General features: G+C 43.4%; 2 protein-coding genes across 2 annotated transcripts in view; both read left to right on the top strand.

Moving 5' to 3' along the window:
* FAM20C (FAM20C golgi associated secretory pathway kinase) overlaps window positions 1–4,903 on the top strand; it is a 73,286-nt gene extending 68,383 nt beyond the window's left edge. The window contains exons 6-10 of the mRNA XM_080382427.1: window positions 193–373; window positions 993–1,102; window positions 2,683–2,764; window positions 2,858–2,917; window positions 3,738–4,903. Of these exons, the coding sequence (XP_080238553.1) occupies window positions 193–373; window positions 993–1,102; window positions 2,683–2,764; window positions 2,858–2,917; window positions 3,738–3,990 (686 nt within the window). The 3' untranslated portion in view covers window positions 3,991–4,903. The remainder of the gene's footprint in view (window positions 1–192; window positions 374–992; window positions 1,103–2,682; window positions 2,765–2,857; window positions 2,918–3,737) is intronic.
* A 110-nt stretch (window positions 4,904–5,013) lies between these two features.
* FOXL3 (forkhead box L3) overlaps window positions 5,014–17,868 on the top strand; it is a 37,898-nt gene continuing 25,043 nt past the window's right edge. Inside the window, exon 1 of the mRNA XM_080382466.1 lies at window positions 5,014–17,868. This exon is cut by the window's right edge and continues 19,340 nt beyond it. The gene's annotated coding sequence lies outside the window, so the exon portion shown is untranslated.

Here is a 17,868-nt window from a genome sequence, read left to right as displayed (position 1 = left end):
GAGCTCAGCATAGGGCGTGATCCCAGTCACTGAAATGAATGTCTTTCTGGTGGTTTCAGTAGAAGAAAACTGTGTGGTAACGGGGTTTTGGGTCTGAGGTTTATTTCCGCTCATACATGCATCAGTGCTTTTTTGAATTCTTGAATGCTAATTGAAGGGTAGGTTTTAAAACTCTTTTCCTTTATTTGCCAGCCAACAACATCTGCTTCTATGGGGAATGCTCCTACTACTGCTCAACAGAGCACGCCCTGTGTGGAAAACCAGATCAGATTGAAGGTTCTCTGGCTGCTTTCCTACCAGATTTGTCTTTAGCGAAAAGGAAAACCTGGAGAAACCCTTGGAGACGTTCCTACCACAAGCGAAAGAAAGCAGAGTGAGTAGTGGTGAGCAAAGGGTTTGCCAGCTGCCAAGGGCAATAGGAAAATAAAACGGTACTGCAATTACTGCCCTCGGCTGATCTAAAGCATTAAGGCTTAGGAGAACACCTGCATTTCTCCAGTGGGTCCAGCTCCTGGGAAGGGACAGAGTTCTTACACTTGCAAGGAGCTCCAGCTTATGGTCCTGAACCTTAAAGGACCTTCAATGGCGTAATTCCCTCGTGGGACAGATACCTCCAGTGGCTTTGACAGGCTGCAACAGGACCTGTCTTAAGTCCTATCAGAGGGAGAAAGATTCACTGCTATCAGCAGCCCTGAACGAGTCTCAGATGTTTTCATCATATGACTGATGGTGCAGCTGGTCTCCTAAATCGTGAAGTTATTAACCAGATAGTTTTCAGTCTTGTGGTCTTCTTCCTTTTTCCTCATTCACAATCTTTATCAGTTGCCTGCATTACTGGAAGCAGCCTGAAGAATTTGCTGTCTCTGCCTGACCCTGCCCTCAGTTGAACGTGATGCAACTAGAGATCTTTGCAAAATAACTTTTTTTTTTTTTTTGCAATACTCAGTAAGTTTTGTATGTCACATAAAATATCAAAATGTTGGCTTTTCCAGATGGGAAGTTGATCCAGATTATTGTGAAGAGGTTAAACAAACACCCCCGTATGACAGTGGGACCAGAATTCTGGATGTAATGGATATGACAGTTTTTGATTTCCTAATGGGTATGTTTCATCTTTTTCAAAAATTAAATGCAACATTTAATTAGAATAAGAACCATTTCTTTCTACACTGCTATGCATAGCTCAGCAGTTTGCTAAAGCATGGTTGAAGCTGCATTTACTGTATGTGCAGTGCTAGATGATGATGAGAAAATGCAGATTTAAATGGTTGTGTATTCCCATCAGTGCAGATTAAAGGAACAAAGATGTTCAAAAATGCAGAGTGAAGATGAACACAGGTCAGGCTAGTCTCCTTCACAACAGTTAAGGGCTTCACACTTTGCTTTAGTGAGTGCTTTAGCATTGTAACATACGGCTCCTGGATGCACATGCAAAGACGATTCATTATTGGCACATTGTTTTCAGCCTGCAGTAGTATTCACTGCTGCTTGCTCTATAAACTGCCAGAGAGGGGGAAAAAAAAAAAAGAAAAGTTGCTTTGTCACAAAGACAACTGTGATATGTATCAGGAAGGGGTTTTTTTCTGTTCATGTAACCTTATTGGAATAAAACAGTTATTAACAAGCAGGTAACAGCAACCTATTCCAAGTGTACTCAGTGGTTAACACTGAGACATTCTCATGTCAAACCTGTTCTGCTGCAGCTAATGTACCTGTAAGGTGCCAACATACATGCTTGATCCTTGGACACAAGCCAGCATGGAAATATCCTCTGCCATTGCCACTGCTGAGATTTCTGCAATGGGCTGCAGCAGGAGAGGCCAAATCACAGCTCTGGGGCCATATGTGGCATCTATAAGTGGCTCAAGACCCCTGCCATGAAGACAAAATTCATAGCTTGACACCGGTACTCTGCACCTTGACCTTAAAAAGCAGAACATGCGTCTGCCTGCCATGGGTGCCCAAAGAGATCTGCTCAGCTGTACCACTGCAGGAGCATCCTGCTCTATATGTTAGAGCCATAATATTGTTTTTGTTTCCAGGCATCTAGAAATTTAGACAAAGTTCTTATTAGAGGAAAACCAGGATGTTTGGTCATGGTTCACAAAGTTTAATACAATATTAGCAAAGTTAGATGGATTAACTTCCCTGCTTGACGGATGCATTTTCCCCTCCCTTAACTAAGCCTCACACCTGGCACATGTGCCCATGGCTGCTTTACATACGGTAGTGACCCAGGGTAGAGCAGCCAGGCTCATTTTCATTGATGGAGCTCTGCTGGCTTAAGACATAGCTACCTCACAGGTGACAAGGCTCCCCAAACAGCTGAGATGTCATCATACTTGAGAGGTATTTCCTTGGTGTACCCCAGGAGGGGTTGCTGGAGGGTGGGAAGGTTGGCTTTGTCTCCTGCTGAGTCTGCTAGAGCTTAAGTATAAAAGTTACACAGAGCTTGAAAACTGCCCTGAGGCATAACAGTCCATTTTCCAGTATGGCACACTGGGGTTTCCAGCAGTAGAAGCAAATGAGTTCAGTAGGCCCACTGGTTTCTCTGCCCTACACAGCTGTCGTGTTTGGGGAGCACTGGGCTTCTCACTGAACCATGGATTTTGTACTGCCCTGACCTGCAGGCTCAGCAGCAGCCAGAGCAAGAACAGTCTTTTTTTCTTCCTTATCCTGTAGGTAACATGGATCGACATCACTACGAGACCTTTGAGAAGTTCGGAAATGAAACATTTATTATCCACTTAGATAATGGAAGAGGGTAAATACCTTTAATAATCTTTCTAGGGAAAAAAAAGAAAAAAGTTAGTCCTCAAAACAGCCTTTGTGATGTTGTTGCTCTATCTTTAAATAGGTTTGGAAAATATTCCCATGATGAACTTTCCATATTGGTGCCTTTAAACCAGTGCTGCAGGTATGTTTCACTTCTGGAGCTGTTTCCCATTTTATACAGTTGTTTCCACTAACAGGACTGAAATGTTCAAGTGAATCTTTTATTGCATACCACGGAGGGGAGGAGATGTTACGATCCTGCCGAGGGAGCCTGTCCTGAGCTAGCCCTGAGCGTTGGCACGAACGCATTAAGTGCTTTGTTGAGATCAGGACCTTGCAGGCACGTGACTGCAAGCTGTTGTGGGAGGCTTTATTAAGACAAAATACATGTCCCATGGAACTCAAGTGGCAAAACATAGCCCAGCTTGTTAAAGAGCTTCTCAACGGCTTTCCTCGGCGCCCGTGGCCAGGATTGTCAGAGAGGGCAGGTGACATTTAGAGTTTCAGCTTCGCATGGCTGGGACGCAGGGTGAGCTGTGTGTCTGTGGTGGTGCTGGGTGTCCCTGCAGGGTGAGCTGCCAGGAGCCCCCACTGCCATTGCCCATGCCCAGCTCAGTGCCACGTGCGTCACGCTTGTCATTGCCAAGATGGACATGACCCTAGGAATGCTGCACCAGATCCAGCTGGTGCCTTACCCAGCCGAAGAGCACGAAGGCTGTCTGCACTTGACTGCAGAGCTGTGCTCCAAAACCTCTCCATGTCTAAGGGCTCCCAGAGATCGCTGGCCAGGGGACCATGCCAGCGGCTCGTTAGGACTGTGGCACTGCCTCGTTCTCATCGTTTCACATCACATCAGGTTTTGACACTATTATTGCTATGCTGACTATAAGCCTTTTAGCCCTCTCAGGATCAATAGTGATGAAAACACTGATTTGCATTTTTTTCTCTCCTTTTTCTTTTAGAATAAGGAAGTCTACCTATCTGCGATTACAGCTGTTAGCCAAGGAGGAGTACAAACTCAGTCTCTTGATGAAGGAATCTTTACTAAAAGATAAAATAGCTCCCATTCTTTACCAGCCTCACTTGGAGGCGATGGACAGGCGGCTGCGGATTGTCCTCAAGGCTGTTAGTGACTGTATAGAAAAGGATGGTTATGACAATGTGGTTGAAAATGACTTTAACACTGATGTTAACACTGTTACGACCGAGAGGTAGTGAAATCGCAAGACTACGTTTTTACCAGCCAAGTAAAGAAGATTCAAAGAGGAAAAAGAAAAAAAAAAAAAAAAAAGTCTTGCAAAAGACTGTGTATGCCACTTTGTGAATTCAGTGAATTCAGAAATGAGATATAATTGTTCCCAAAGTAGGTAAAGTGTAGACTCTGCAAAGGATTAGTTCATTAAGAATTAAGAAAAATAAGCCTAATGTGATGCTTTTCATTAGTTCCTAAAGAGAGATTATGAAAAGATTCAGAAAATACTCAGATCATTGACAGACAACAGTCTGATAGCAAAACACCTCCTGTCCTTTTTGTATAGAAAGGAGGCCTTTACTTAATATTTTGTATTTATATATGGTATATCTATGAAACCCCAGACCTACCTACCAAATTTAACTAAGAGGGGCGACATAGTTTTGTGACTCACACTTTATTTGTGGTGACAGTCCACTTAGTATTGTGTTAACCCTTTAAGTGCTCTAATCCACTGTATCTTATTTAAATTGAATGCTTTTTTTCCCCTGGCTACTCAGCATTTAAAGGGTTAAGGCATTATGAACTTTTAAAGGCAAAAATAATAATAATAATAATAATAATAATAAATACAGTGGTTACCAGAAGGGAATTTCACTAATTGTGCATTGACAGGAATACTTGAATGTTGGTTTTACAAAGTGATGTAAAATGACAAGTTGTACTATTTGTCCATAAGGAGGTGGCAGCTCTTATCTTTCTAGACTATCATAGCTGAGCTGCTACTTTTCAACTTCGCTTTTGATAGTTTTGTGTAAATATATACATATATGGGTAAAAAGCTGCTTTCAGCAGCTCTAGGCTTACTTTTGCAGCATTTTTGTGGAATTGTTTGCAACGTGGTAAAAGTGCAATAAAGATATGGCAAAATGTGTAGCCATCGTGTCTAAATGGATTCGTTTTTCACTGGAAGTCTCGTTCAGTGCAGAGCTGTACACAGCAGCTGAGTATTCCAGAAGTAGGTGTTTTAGTTGTCATCCCTATTGTAGCAACTGCAAATTGAGTTTAAGTAGGGAACTGATGATTAATATACATTACAACTCGATAAGGACCATGGTGTTGAAAATGGCTAATCTTTATATGGAAGCATTGACTAGTATTTCAGCATCCCTTCCTCTTGCAGTTACAGCTGTAGAAACAAGCTGTAGAGCAACACCTCTAAAAGATTATGGCTTGACACACTGCTCAGAGGATTTAGGTACAGCCGTGCCTCTGATGTAGGTAGCATAACCCCTTGCACAACCCCTAAAATCTCACCCTACATTACCTAGAAGCATGGTTTTCTTAACCAAATAGTTTTGAATCACATTCAGCCGAGTTCACGTAATAGGTGTGCAGACTTTCAGCCCAAAAGCAAGCTATTGTACAAGTGGCTGTATTTGACTTGTGAAAACATGGTGTGGTACAGAAGGAATCCCTCATTGCTCTTTTGGATGAGGAAAGAATTTATTATGACAATGTTCATCGCAACTATAATTCAAAGCTGTCATTTATTTTATGTCTTTCTTCTCAGGGATTTGTAAGCATGTACTTTAAAAGGTTGTAGCCAGATACACAAAAATGTAGGCATTTCAGCATATTAAAATTATGAATGCAAGAAAGAGCTACAATATAGTCTCATTCACTTCTTAGGTTGGTATATTATCAGTAAGAAAAAAAAAAAGTATTTTACTATATTACTGCCCATTTCAAATTCTCATGACCCTCACATACATAGCATACAAAGAGAACAGAACATCTCAGATTATATAACTGTCTACAAACTTAGAAAATTTCTCTTACTCCATAGCTTTTTTTTTTCCACTTTCCAAAACCCACCTACAGTAGCAAAGATGTTCTCTGTAGCATAGCACTTGCACTACAATCTCACTGTCCCCATTAGCCAAAAAGACCCCAGACATAGGTTTATCAAAAAGACAAAACAAGGGATATTATCCTTCCTTTATCCTCAATGCCTGGCTGTGGTTTTCATGCAGGTGCAGCTTTTTATCACTGTGAGATTGTGCCAGGACAGCAGACGGGGATGTAAAATTGCCTTCCCATTCCAGCCCTGCTTTCTGCTTCTAGGGTCAGGTCAGCCAAGGGCTCTGGGGCTGCAGACCTGGTCTTCTTTTGGGAAGCAGTACTTGGCAGCCTCTTAGCTCAGAGAAGAGCAGATGTAGCAAAGGTCTTTGTTCTTTAGAAGCTGGGTTGTAGGTCAGGTGCTCCTGGCTGGGTGGTTCAAGCTGAAGGTCTTTGCAGAAGACTGCCTGGTGCTGTCAGGGATATAAATGTACTGTTATGAACCTGGTTCTGAATTTCTATAAGCAGAATTAGTAATGTTTCTGTAGAATAGTTAACTAAAGGTCACTCATCCTTGCTGTATTGTAACCGGCTCTGTAGAGCCTCCAGTTTCTTTCTTTTCCTGCACTTTGATGCTTCCCCTTGCAAGCTCTGTGCTAAAGCTTTCTAGTCCTCTAAAGGTTCTTCTTGTTTCCACTCCTAAATTAGACATACAGAAAAGCTGAAGGGGAGGCTTTTCTTTGGCATGACATATGTAAGCATCTTGGAAGAAGGGAGATAAATAACTAAGGTACAGGGAGAGTTTTCCTTTCCTCTGTGCCTCCAATGGGAAATTGGGGTGAATTAACCACACCTGAGCCGTGCAAGCCTAAATACACTGCAGGGTGCTCAGGCAGTGAGTAGCAAGAGCTGAGTTCAGGCCCTTTGTGTGGCCAGGGAGCTGAGCACATGAGACTGATCTGGAGGATATTGCAAGAAGTAGAAGGGCTGATTAATTAAAACAAGCTGTGGAGTTGCTTCTCAGTATCTACCAGGAAGCTCTGGAGTGTTTGCATTCATGCTGCCAGGTAACGAGAGTTTTGACTCATATTAATTCTTCAGGTATTTGGGAAGGGAAAAGAATTATTGCCTTGTTCTGTTATTTCTTTCCTGCGTGGGCAGGGGTGAGTGGGCATGAGAGATGGGAAACTGGATCCGGGGAGTGACCTTGTGGCTCTGCCTTTGAGCTCTCAGCTCTTGGGGCTAATGCAGGCTGGAGAATAGCTCTGTACAGCCCAGGGAGGGGCAAACCACTCTTTTGGGGTGCATCTCCACTGCCCCAAGGCAGAGCTAGCAGCTGGCCTGAATTTCTTCTCCTGAAAGCCTCCTGGGGTTTTGAGAGCCTTTAAGCAAAGGGATTTGCTCTCCTGTCCTGGGGTGAAACGCATCCCTCTACGGGCGGTGATAGCTCTCCCAGCTCTCTCAGCAGTGGGTACAATCTGAGGTACCTTTGCACAGGGACAGCTCGTTCTTGGGGGTTCCCATGCGGAGGGGTCAGTGGGTTTGGTGCGCAGGGGTTGTGCGCTTCAGCAGGCACGTGTGACAGCAGATTACTGCGGTGCAAGACAGTGGCTCTGAAAGGGCTGTCATTGTGCATTAGGTCAGTAATCCATGAACTAAGCAGGATTAGCCTGACGTGGTGTAACGTCTCTTTAGGAGTCCTACATATTTACCAGAAAAAAAGATTCACTCTGAGAAGATAAATAAATGTCAGAATCCAATTGGTTTGTCTCCAGATCTCAAAAACTGGTGTAGCAACAGCACTTAGACAATAATGTACCAAGAAGGGCTCAGTAAATATAGTATGCACAATAAATAACAGCTAAAAATAGATAATGTACTTCTAAATGCACCTAATTACAACTGTATCTGACAGCCTAGAATAGCTTACTGTATTCTCCTGAGTAATTCGATGAGAGCCTCGTTTTGTTTTGCTGTTTTTCTGTTATTTCAGCATCAAAGGAAATTCACACAAACCAAAGAAAAAAGCTCTCATTATTTGAATAAGATACCACTGTTGTGATCAGCAGTACCAGGCAGAGCCCGTGAGGTATAGGCAGGCTGAAAGCCTGAAGGAGAAGGCAATGTAAGCCACAGCAAGGAGCGTTATGTAGGAGGAGAGAACCTGGAATTTCAGCCTGACTGTTGCCTGTGCGTGCTGAACTGAAAATGAACTTGTCCTATGTGGGCGAGAAAGGGGGGAGTGTCCAAGGAGTATTCTAGTTCCTGAGAGTGGGTCTGTGTGTGGTACCTGTCCGAGGGGGAATTCCTGCTCTATTCCATTGCAGCTACAGCACTGTCCCGTTAACACATCCAAAGCCCACCTGACGGCTGCCCCTGCCCCAAGGCTTTAGTGGCCCCAGCCTACAAGTGCTGAGTTTCCAGCTTGGAGCTGGGCATATAGGAAAGCCTTGATAATCGGTACCCTGATGGAACAAACTTTCATCTAGTACTGAATGTATGACCGCAAAATTAATTTTCCAGAAATTATTCCAGATATTGGTTGTTTCTATGGTCTTTCTTGCCAGTAGTTGTTTATTAAAGTATTTGGGCTCAACATACAGAAATCAGCATGCACAAGGAAGTTTCTTTGTAAATGGAGTGTTTAAGGGAAACACTGAGTTGCCTGGGACAAGTTTTCACATGGAATTTCAAGTTATTACCAGTTAGAAGCTGCTGGATTTCTTAAGAATACATTTTTTTATGTTAAAAGTGATTCATAGGTAGCCTCGAGCCATAACTCAGTCTGTGACCAGATCAAACTGAATTATCTGCTAGCTTCTACATTTGCATCAGTAAAGTACTAATCCAATGCTTTTGGGGGCTGTCTAGGAAAAAAATTGAAAGCAATTCAATTTGGTGGGGCAAAAGACCTGAGAACTGAGGTCATACCAGCTTTGGTCATGGGTAAAAATGAAGCATAAGCAAGAAGGAGGCTATCGATTTGGCAGTACCAGTACCTCTGCCTCTAATGCAAGGTCAGAGCAAAAGTGTGTGTCTAGAGATCGTCTTCCAGGGCTGCTGGAATACGTGCTGTCTGCTGCTCTATATTTTTAGAGATATTAAACACTTTCTGAGGTTTTCCATTTATGCAACTTTGATGTAGTTAACATGAAATAAGGGGATTTTGAGCAGGACAGGAGGACTGCCACTATATAAAGACTTACTTATTTGCTGGGAGATCAGCTCCTCTCTTTCAAATGACCTTCATACACCATCAGCCCCTTTCCCCTGTCACAGGTAGCATGTGTTATGCCTTGAATCTTGCTCAGATACAGGCCAAACCCAGCAGCTTGCAGATGGAATTGGCAGCTTGAACTAAAGCAGACTATCTCAGAGTTGGAGGTGTCAGATCAGAGTACTCTCCACTTCTATGAATATGGGAATCTGGGTCACATCGTGCCTTGGCCACAGTAATGAATGGCGTTGGGATCCCTGCTGTGGTGGGTTGAGGTTGGCTGGACGCCAGGTGCCCACCAAGCTGCTCTGTCACTCCCCTTCTCGGCAAGGTGGGGGGTGGGGGGAATAAGATGAAAAAACTTGGAGGTCAAGATAAAGGCAGTTTAATGAAGCAAAAGTAAAAGTTGGATGTGTGGAAGGATGTTATTCCCTACTTCCCATCAGCAGGCGATGTTTGGCCATTTCCCGGGCAGCCGGGCTTCAGTGTGCGTAGCAGTTGCTTCAGAAGGCAAATGTCATAAATAACGAACACCCCTCCCTCCTCCTTTCTCTTAGTTTTTATATCTGAGACATATGCCATGGAATATCCCTTTGGTCAGTGTGGGTCAGCTGTCCCGGCTGTGTCCCCTCACCAGATCTTGCCCACCCCCAGCCTGCTGGCGAGGCGGAATGTGGCAGAGCCAGCCCTGGTGCTGTGCCAGCCCTGGTGCTGTGCCAGCCCTGGTCAGCAGGAGCCGGAGCACCGGTGTGTTATCAGCACCTCTCTGGCTGTGGGTACGGAGCACAGCACCGTGAGGGCTGCCACGGGGCTCAGCCAGACCCACTGTGCCTCCCTAAATTCCTTGCCACTTCTTCTAGAAAGGTGCTGACCGATTGATAGACATATGTACAAAGCTACCTACGTGCTTTAGTTGACCATGTCATAACTTCAAAATACATCCCAGGGCGACTTAAGATAGATCCTACCCAGAAGACAGACAATTTAAAATCTCATCCCTCCTGCTGCTGGTGCTGTTCTTGTGCCAGCCATGTGTCACTCCAGAGGTGGTTGTTGGAGTCTGCTGAAATATAGTGATCCCTGTACGTCCGCGTTGCTCACTGGAGCACCTGGATGCTTGCAGAAGGTGCCATAAATCAAGTGAGGAGTACAATCTGCATGCATCTTCTGAATCCTCATGCACAGCTAAATGACAAATGAAAGTTAAAGCTGTCAGCAAAATGTAAGCAATGCAGCGGAGGAAGCCCAGGGAGGAGGGGACAGGACACGAACAGACGACGGGGTGACAAACCCCAAATGACAAAGGCAAGTTGACAGTCAAATCCTTTCTTGCAGACACTGATACATAAGCCAGGAGCAACACTTACTGCTCTGCTCTCAGGCTGAGCTTTGGAAATGGAGGACAAATCCTCTTCTGACTTGTAAACTAAGCAAATCAGGCTGTCCAAAATTGCAAGCAGCTTTCCTTCTAGCATATCCTCCTTAGTCCTTCACCATAAGAATTCGTGCAACCTCTTAGAGCAGCACCAGGAATCTTTGCCACAGGCAGCACTTTATAAATAGTGACGATAAAAGGCTTTTCTGGTTAGTCCATTGAGCGAAGTTCACATTGTTTTCCAGATGAAATCAGAACCCTTTCTCCTGATTTTTAAGCAACTCCTTCTTAATCAGTGAAGTCAGTGAGAGCTTTGCAGCAGCAGAATTTAGGCCCGTTATCTTCTTCCACTGCTCCATTTACAGATGAATAGTCTCTCTGACTTTCTCATGGCTTTCTTAGCGATAAGCTTAAATAATTTATTATTATTACTTATCTTTTTTTGTATTTCTAGCTGTCTGCTTCACTGATTTGCACTGGATTTCCATTTTTAATGGATGCTTTTTTAGCCTGAGTAAACTCCAAAATTCATTATTTATAAATAGAAGCATCTATAGCCAAGTCTTTGCATTGTAATTGGAGCTTCATTTTAATGCTGGCAGTGGTCTTCAGACTCAACAGTTTGCAGTAGGGTTCCTTATGTTGGTCTTGCCTACAGAGCCCTCTCTTTGTGATGCATCCAGTAGGCTTCTATAGGAGCTTGTGTGATCATTCCTGTGAAATTCTTTATTCCTCCAGACCCCATTCATAAGAGCCTGACCAAGTGCTTTACCCTCATTGTCCATCTGAGGGCTATCTTTGAGGACATCTTCTGCACTATCTGTACCTGTGCAGATGAAGACCCTGCCTCTGTAGGTGTAGAAAAGCCTGGCTGAACTTTGCTCCTGAAGTTCAGTACAGCAAACCCCTTCTTTTCTTCATCAGGAGGGACTGCAAGTGGTGTTGGCTCAAGCAACCCACTTGTCTGATGTAAGAAAAAAACAATTATTGATTCAGTACCTACAGATCCTCCTGGCTCCAGCTGTTACCCTAAAGCTGCACTGAAACTGGTGTTTTGGTCCTTCAGCATTGCTCTAACACTGAAGTGTTTGGAGGGGGTGGTTCTGCCACGTTAGCTCTTATGCCCTTTTTCCTCTGTGTGTTGGCGGCAAACAAAGTAAAAAAAACAAAACCAAAATAATTAGAAGTTCAGCTGTCTGACTCCCCCCAGTTCCTTGCTGCCCTAAAGGCTCTTAACAGCTGTTAAGAGCCAGGTAAGCAAAAGGACCACAGTGGCTATCTTCAGGTTTGGTGGGGGAAGTAGAACGAAGCTCTTCCCTAAAGAAGCCCAGATAAGGTAAGAAAACCTGTGTCATGACTCATATTGGAATGATAACTCCAGCAGAAAAATGGGGTTTGTCATGTTCAGGATGTGTGCTCCTCACAGCTGATTTTTTTTAACCTTTGAAATAGGCAGCAGTAGAGCCATCCCACGGAGCCTGAAATGACAAGTATTTTCCTGCCAGAGGATCTAACCTAGCGAAGTTAATGGAAACCTTCCCAGTGGTTTCGCGTTCCTTTGGATGCAGCCCAAGCTGCTGCAGAGGGCCAGCGGTACAGAGCTGCCTGCCTGAGCTTCTGAGAGGCACCCTGGAAATAAGGATGTTAAAAATTAAAAGAGCTTAATGGTTTTGCCAGTGTTTTATTTGACCTGGCGGTGGTGTACGTGGTTCCTGGTTAAAGAGTAACCCCTTAGCTGCTTACATGGGACTCAGTTTTGCAACAGATGAAAGTAAATGTTACCTACCAAGGGGGCAGGCTAAGAAATCAGAAGAAATAGATATAAACTATACAGTCCTGTGCAGTCTGCAAAGAGGGGACAAACCAGCTGGCAGACTGCTGCATATTTATGAGAACATCTCACGCATCCTCACCTTTATTAGAGCATCCTACCTCAAGCCTGCCGTGCTTGATTAGCATGTTGACAGTTTCAGACACTTACTTACCCGGTCCCCACACTTTGCACCCGAGACTCAGATTCAGGTGTTGAGTGCCAGTGACTTGCAGGTATGTTGCCTGTCTAAGAGCATCCCACAGCAGCCTGAGAGCCCATTCCTCCTGCATTCCCTTGTGTCGCTGGGAATTGTGGTGAACTGGCTGCTTAGGCACTGCTTTGGCCAGGCATCAAGCTGCTGCTTCATTCGTCAGCCTTCAAACCCCTTTGTAGCGATTCACCTGAACCAGCGCAACACAGGGTTGTGGGTTGTCCATGCTCTTTGGTTTCTTTGCTCTGACAACTCATTGCTCAGTTTTCAGCCTTCGGTGCAAAGCTGCAGAGATACCAGGAGCAGCATTTTCTCACTGCAACAGAAACCACTGCAGTTGTCCAGATTGAGTCAGAACCCAAGTAAATTTAAAAAGCTATCTAAAACAAGGAAACATGGCTAAATAGGACCACTATTTAAACACAGTAAAGGCGTTAAGAGGTCAGCAATGCACCAATTCCAGTTAGTTTTCAAGAAACAGCTACTTCCACAGCTCTTGTGCTGCATGGGCACAACCTGCACACCCTGGTCCCCTGCTACCAGGTGCACGTGGGTATCTGGTTTTTGCTGCAAATGAAGTCATTAAGAGGACTACAACAATCACTCTGGTTATGAATCACATTTGCTTACAAACATCACCTGAAGGATGGGAAGAAGAGGATGCTCACTGGGGATCTTGCTGCTCCCTGCACCTACCTGACAGGGGGCTGTAGGCAGGGGGGTCGGTCTCTTCTCCCAGACGAATGACATGACAAGAAGGAATAGCCTCAAGTTGTGCCAGGGAGGTTTAGACTGAGTATTAGGAAACCTTTCTTCACTGAAAGGGTTGTCAAGCATTGGAAGAGGCTTCCCAGGGCAGTGGTAGAGTTGTCATACCTGGAGGTGTTTGAAAAACATGTAGATGTGCTGCTTAGGGACATGGTTTAGTGGTGGGTTTGGCAGTGTCAGTTTAACGGTTGGACTTGGTGATCTTAAGGGTCTTTTCCAGCCTAAATCATTCTATGAAAATACTGGCTATATCAATCTGTTAGCAACTGGGGAGTCTTCATTGCAGTGTTCAGGGATGTTGGTGCACATCGTGCAGTTTTGGAGCCAGTTTTGGCAGCCTGTGGAAGTGATGCATGTCACTTGCAACAGATCTAAGTCATTCTGCAGGGATACACCCTATAGATGCTCTCCTGATGGCTTTCTGGCATGTGAATTACTTTGGAAAATAATGTATTATTTTAGATCATATTTATTTTTAAAACTATCCTCTGAGTCATTGAGGGGGAAAATAAAAGCCCATGATTTGGTTCGCTCAAGCAAGAAAAGTTGCTTTCCTTTCACAGAAGGATCATGTCTGAGTTCCAGATACTTGAGTCAAGGCTGATGCGTGTTGTCCACGTTTATTGCTGCTGCTTTGGACTTTGCTCAGTGTATGAAACCATGATGTGGCAAAACGTATTTGGAAGTACAGCTAGCAGCCCCTTTCCTCCTGCAGCATGGATCTGGGGGAGGCTGGAAAATCTCCCTTCCCTGCATTTCTCAAGGCAACTGTCCAAAAGCATTTTTTTCTCTCTCTCTTTCAGGGAATGTACGATGGGGAGCTGCATTTTCTTCTTTCTCTGCAACATGTTCTAATTTATAGAATGAAATTTGTTATAATTGAGTTCAGAGCTGAATGCTGAGCCTTCTCCATATCCCCCGGGGTTTTCCTGGGAACAAGATGGATTGCCCAGTATGCTTCAGGCAAAAAAATAATGAATGAATAAATAAATACATGAATAACAGCATGCCTCATTTTGCCTATCTCTTAGAGAGAGAGGAAACTAATTCTTTAAGTATCAGGAATGTGCTCATTATGCAAAAATGGCAGAGCAGATGCACATATTCATAATAAGTATATTAAAAATCTCATTTTAGCTCCTAGAGGACAAGTGCAAGTGCAAAATTGGGTGCAATTATATTTATCTTCCCACCTATGGTGCACTCTCATTTTAATATGTATTTGTTCGAGCTGGTTGTATCTAGAATCATGGAGTTTCCTGTGATTGAAAAAGCAAATTATTATGACTACCAGCCTATGATACTTTGTGTCAGAGACTGGATCCAAGGTTCCCTGAAGTCATTAAAAAGGTCTTTTTTGAGTCCAGCTGGCTTTGCATTCAGGCAAGGGCTGGTTTCTTGCATAGCCTGTGTTAATAGCAACACAAAAGTGCAGAGGACACAATGCAAGTGGGGCTGTCCATCATAACTATCATTTAATCAAACTAAAATGCTGAACTGGTAATTGGATGTCCTTGCAACGACTGCACAGAGCCAGAGCCCTGGGTAGAGTACCCTCCACATGCAGAAATAAAGCAGACAAGAAGTCTGCAGTGGGCAAAGAAATTAATCTTTGGCATGAGCATGAACAATAGTGGAAATAATTGTTGCGCATGAGACCATCATTTGGTGCCTGACTGCAGTAATATGCTTGGTGCTTGTGAATGAAAGAAGCTGCTCTTTCCTACCCTTAGAGTAACACTAAAGAGTGTTGGAGCTCTGCATGCCAGGTTTATTAAAAGGCTGTGATGATGAAAACCTGACTAGGTCTCAGGAAACTACTTCAATAGAGGATTTATATGCTTTCACTTTAGCACATAAGATAGAGGTGGAGATAGAAGACTAAACCCAAACAAGGACAGGGACATTGGGAAGAGACCTGGAGAATGGTCCCACCCGGGCAAAGAAGGTGGACAAAGTCTTGCACTGGAAATTCAGCAGCAACAGTATCCTACAATATATTCAAAACTATTTAATTTTTTTTTAATTAACAGGAAGAGTAGGATTTGTGTTCTCCCAAAATCCCATTCCCTGCACCATCTGGGAAAGCGCAACCATTTTTTGAAAAATTAAACAAAGTAGTTATGAGAAACAGCACTCCAAAGACCAAAAGTCAAATGAATAGTAAGGAAAAGAGTTTTCTTTCACAGGGGAAAAATTAACAAGAAGAAAATGACAAAAATATTCATAAATACAATTATTTCCTAAAAAGCGGCCTTGCAACATTTTAACCGAAGACCGTTATTCATCAGTTCTTGTGTATTCCTGCTCAGCAGTGAGGCTGTAGTAGTGATACTACTACCACTGGTAGGGGACCTGGGTGCTCCGCAGCACTGCCCTGCACGGCTGACGCTTGCACGGGCGGCTTGGCTCAGCCGATGCAGCACACACATGGCAAACTGCGTATTTTGTCTGGGGATTATTTTTCCCATCTTCTAACTGATCCTGTTACTCTGATTCCACAGGTGAAGGCAAAGCAGTTCCACTTCAGGATCCAAGCAGCCAGCGGCCACGTTTCTCCAGCGCCTGCCTCCTGCAGGAGCATGGTGCATCACCTCGAACGCTCCGGCTCTGGCCAATTCTTCTCTTACAGCCATTGTGCCAGAGGATTGGAGCCGCTGCCTGCCTGTTCCAGAGTGCTATGTAATATATATCAGCTGCAAATCTGCTTTTCAAGCTTTGGTGAGCTGGGATTAATTGCAGTTTGGCACTGCAGGTTCCCACTTGGCTCTTTTTTTTTTCAATCACGCATTACACGTAAACCTGAAGCCAGCACTTTTTCCATATTTCTTCTGCAGTACTAACAATAATTTTTTTACTTTTTTCCTCTCTTTCAAGCAAACAAGTTCATAACTACATTTTCTGTTCCATTATCCCTAAGATAAGTGCAACTCCATAATTTGAGAGTTAAAATGTCTTTACTTTTATAAGAAGGGTAAAGGTAAATGATAAAAGCAGACAAAACAAAATTTAGCATTGTGAATAATGCAAAAATCAGCATCTGTCTCTCTAATTTTATTTCTGAAATGAGTGTTAAAACCAGGGTGATGGGTACCAATAAGTCACTGCAGCAGGCATGGCAGTTAATTATACGAAGAGAAGAATCTCTGTGAAATTATTCTGGGTTTATTGTAAATATATCCAGAAATAACATAAGACAATATTAGGGGCAATTGTTAGCAGAGTAACTTGTGTGAAATTGGAAAGAAAAACTCACTGTCTTCTGGGACTATTTTTATTCCTATAAAGACGACTTTTGCAAGTGCTTTTATCCTCTCCAACATACAAGAGGAAAGGTTGTCTGCTTTCCAAGATTTAATGAGCAGCACTTTTGAATATGGCTGTGGACTTAGAGGCAGTTTAATGAATATGGTGCCAGTGGAAAGTTGCTGTCATCCAAACTGAAAGAAAATATGGCTTAAATAGCAGAAAATCTAATCTTCACGATTGTGACTGAGGAATGCAAGAGCAGAGTCTTGTCACAGGACTACGAGGCTGACCCAGAATGGCACCTTCAAGGTTTTTAATTGGGTCTGGTTCTGCCCCATAAGGTGCCTAATGATTTGAGTCAAGCCCTCTGTACGGTTCCTGTTGGGTCTGCTGGGTCAAATCCTGATCCCCCTCGATTTGCACACTGGCATAAACCCAGGTGGGATTTGTCAGAAGGGAGAGGCTATGGTGGCAGACATCTGAAGCAGTCTGCCATCCTTTGCACAAGGTGAAAGGAGGAGAGGAGAGTGGCTCTGAAAGCAGTTTTCTAAAAGAAAATGAAATAAGATACATTTATTTCTGCAATCTATTCTTGGTTTCCCTACTTGGATGGAAAAAAAAGGCAACACCACAAACAGAGCGTGTGACATTTAGCTGAACAAAAAGCAAGATGAACTAAACCCCTAATTACACCTCCTATATGAAGACAAAAGACATTTTCCAAAACTAAATGTTGTACATTTATCCATAATTAGGCCAGAATATTGCCAAAGAGGAACATGAAGGTAAGGAGACAAAGACAGGGAGAAAGGGTTTTTTATAGCTGGGTTTTTTGGTTTTTGTTTTTTTTTTTAAATCGTTAAAATTGCCGCCAGAAATATGCTGGAAAAGAGATGTTTGTGGGCAGAAGCACCACAGAATGAGGAAGAAAGGCTACAGGAAGGAAGAAGGGTAATTCTAGGAGTAAACACCTACTTTTAGAAAATACCACCTGTCCTGAATATGAGTTTGCCATACATTGTGACTTAAAAGTCTTTTTCCACTGAATTCCTGGCTCGGGCTTTGTTAAAAGTCAAAACCCTTAACCTGACCCAGATAAGGTCACATCCTGTGATTAATGTGTACCGTCATCTGAAGCCAAAAGTTACCGGGTAGGAGAATCTCCAGTTCCAGAATTAATCTCTATTCCTCCTGTGATCTCATGACATCCCTGCATTTTATTTTTTTTTTGCCTCAGTTTGTCCATCTATGGAAATTTGCAGGACCTGCCTTGGGAAGCGTGTGGGTTAATCTGCTCTCACTTGCTAATGCATGCGGATGATCAAGTAGTATGTAAACACCAGGAGTCATCATTGCAGTAGATGCTAAAAATTTGATATTGCTTAAATCAGAGTTGGCAGGACAAGGACAACAGGCATAGAGGTGG

Source organism: Falco punctatus, assembly GCF_963210335.1.
Source record: "Falco punctatus genome assembly, chromosome: 4".
Lineage (NCBI taxonomy): Eukaryota > Metazoa > Chordata > Aves > Falconiformes > Falconidae > Falco > Falco punctatus.
This window is presented reverse-complemented; position numbering and strand designations above follow the sequence as displayed.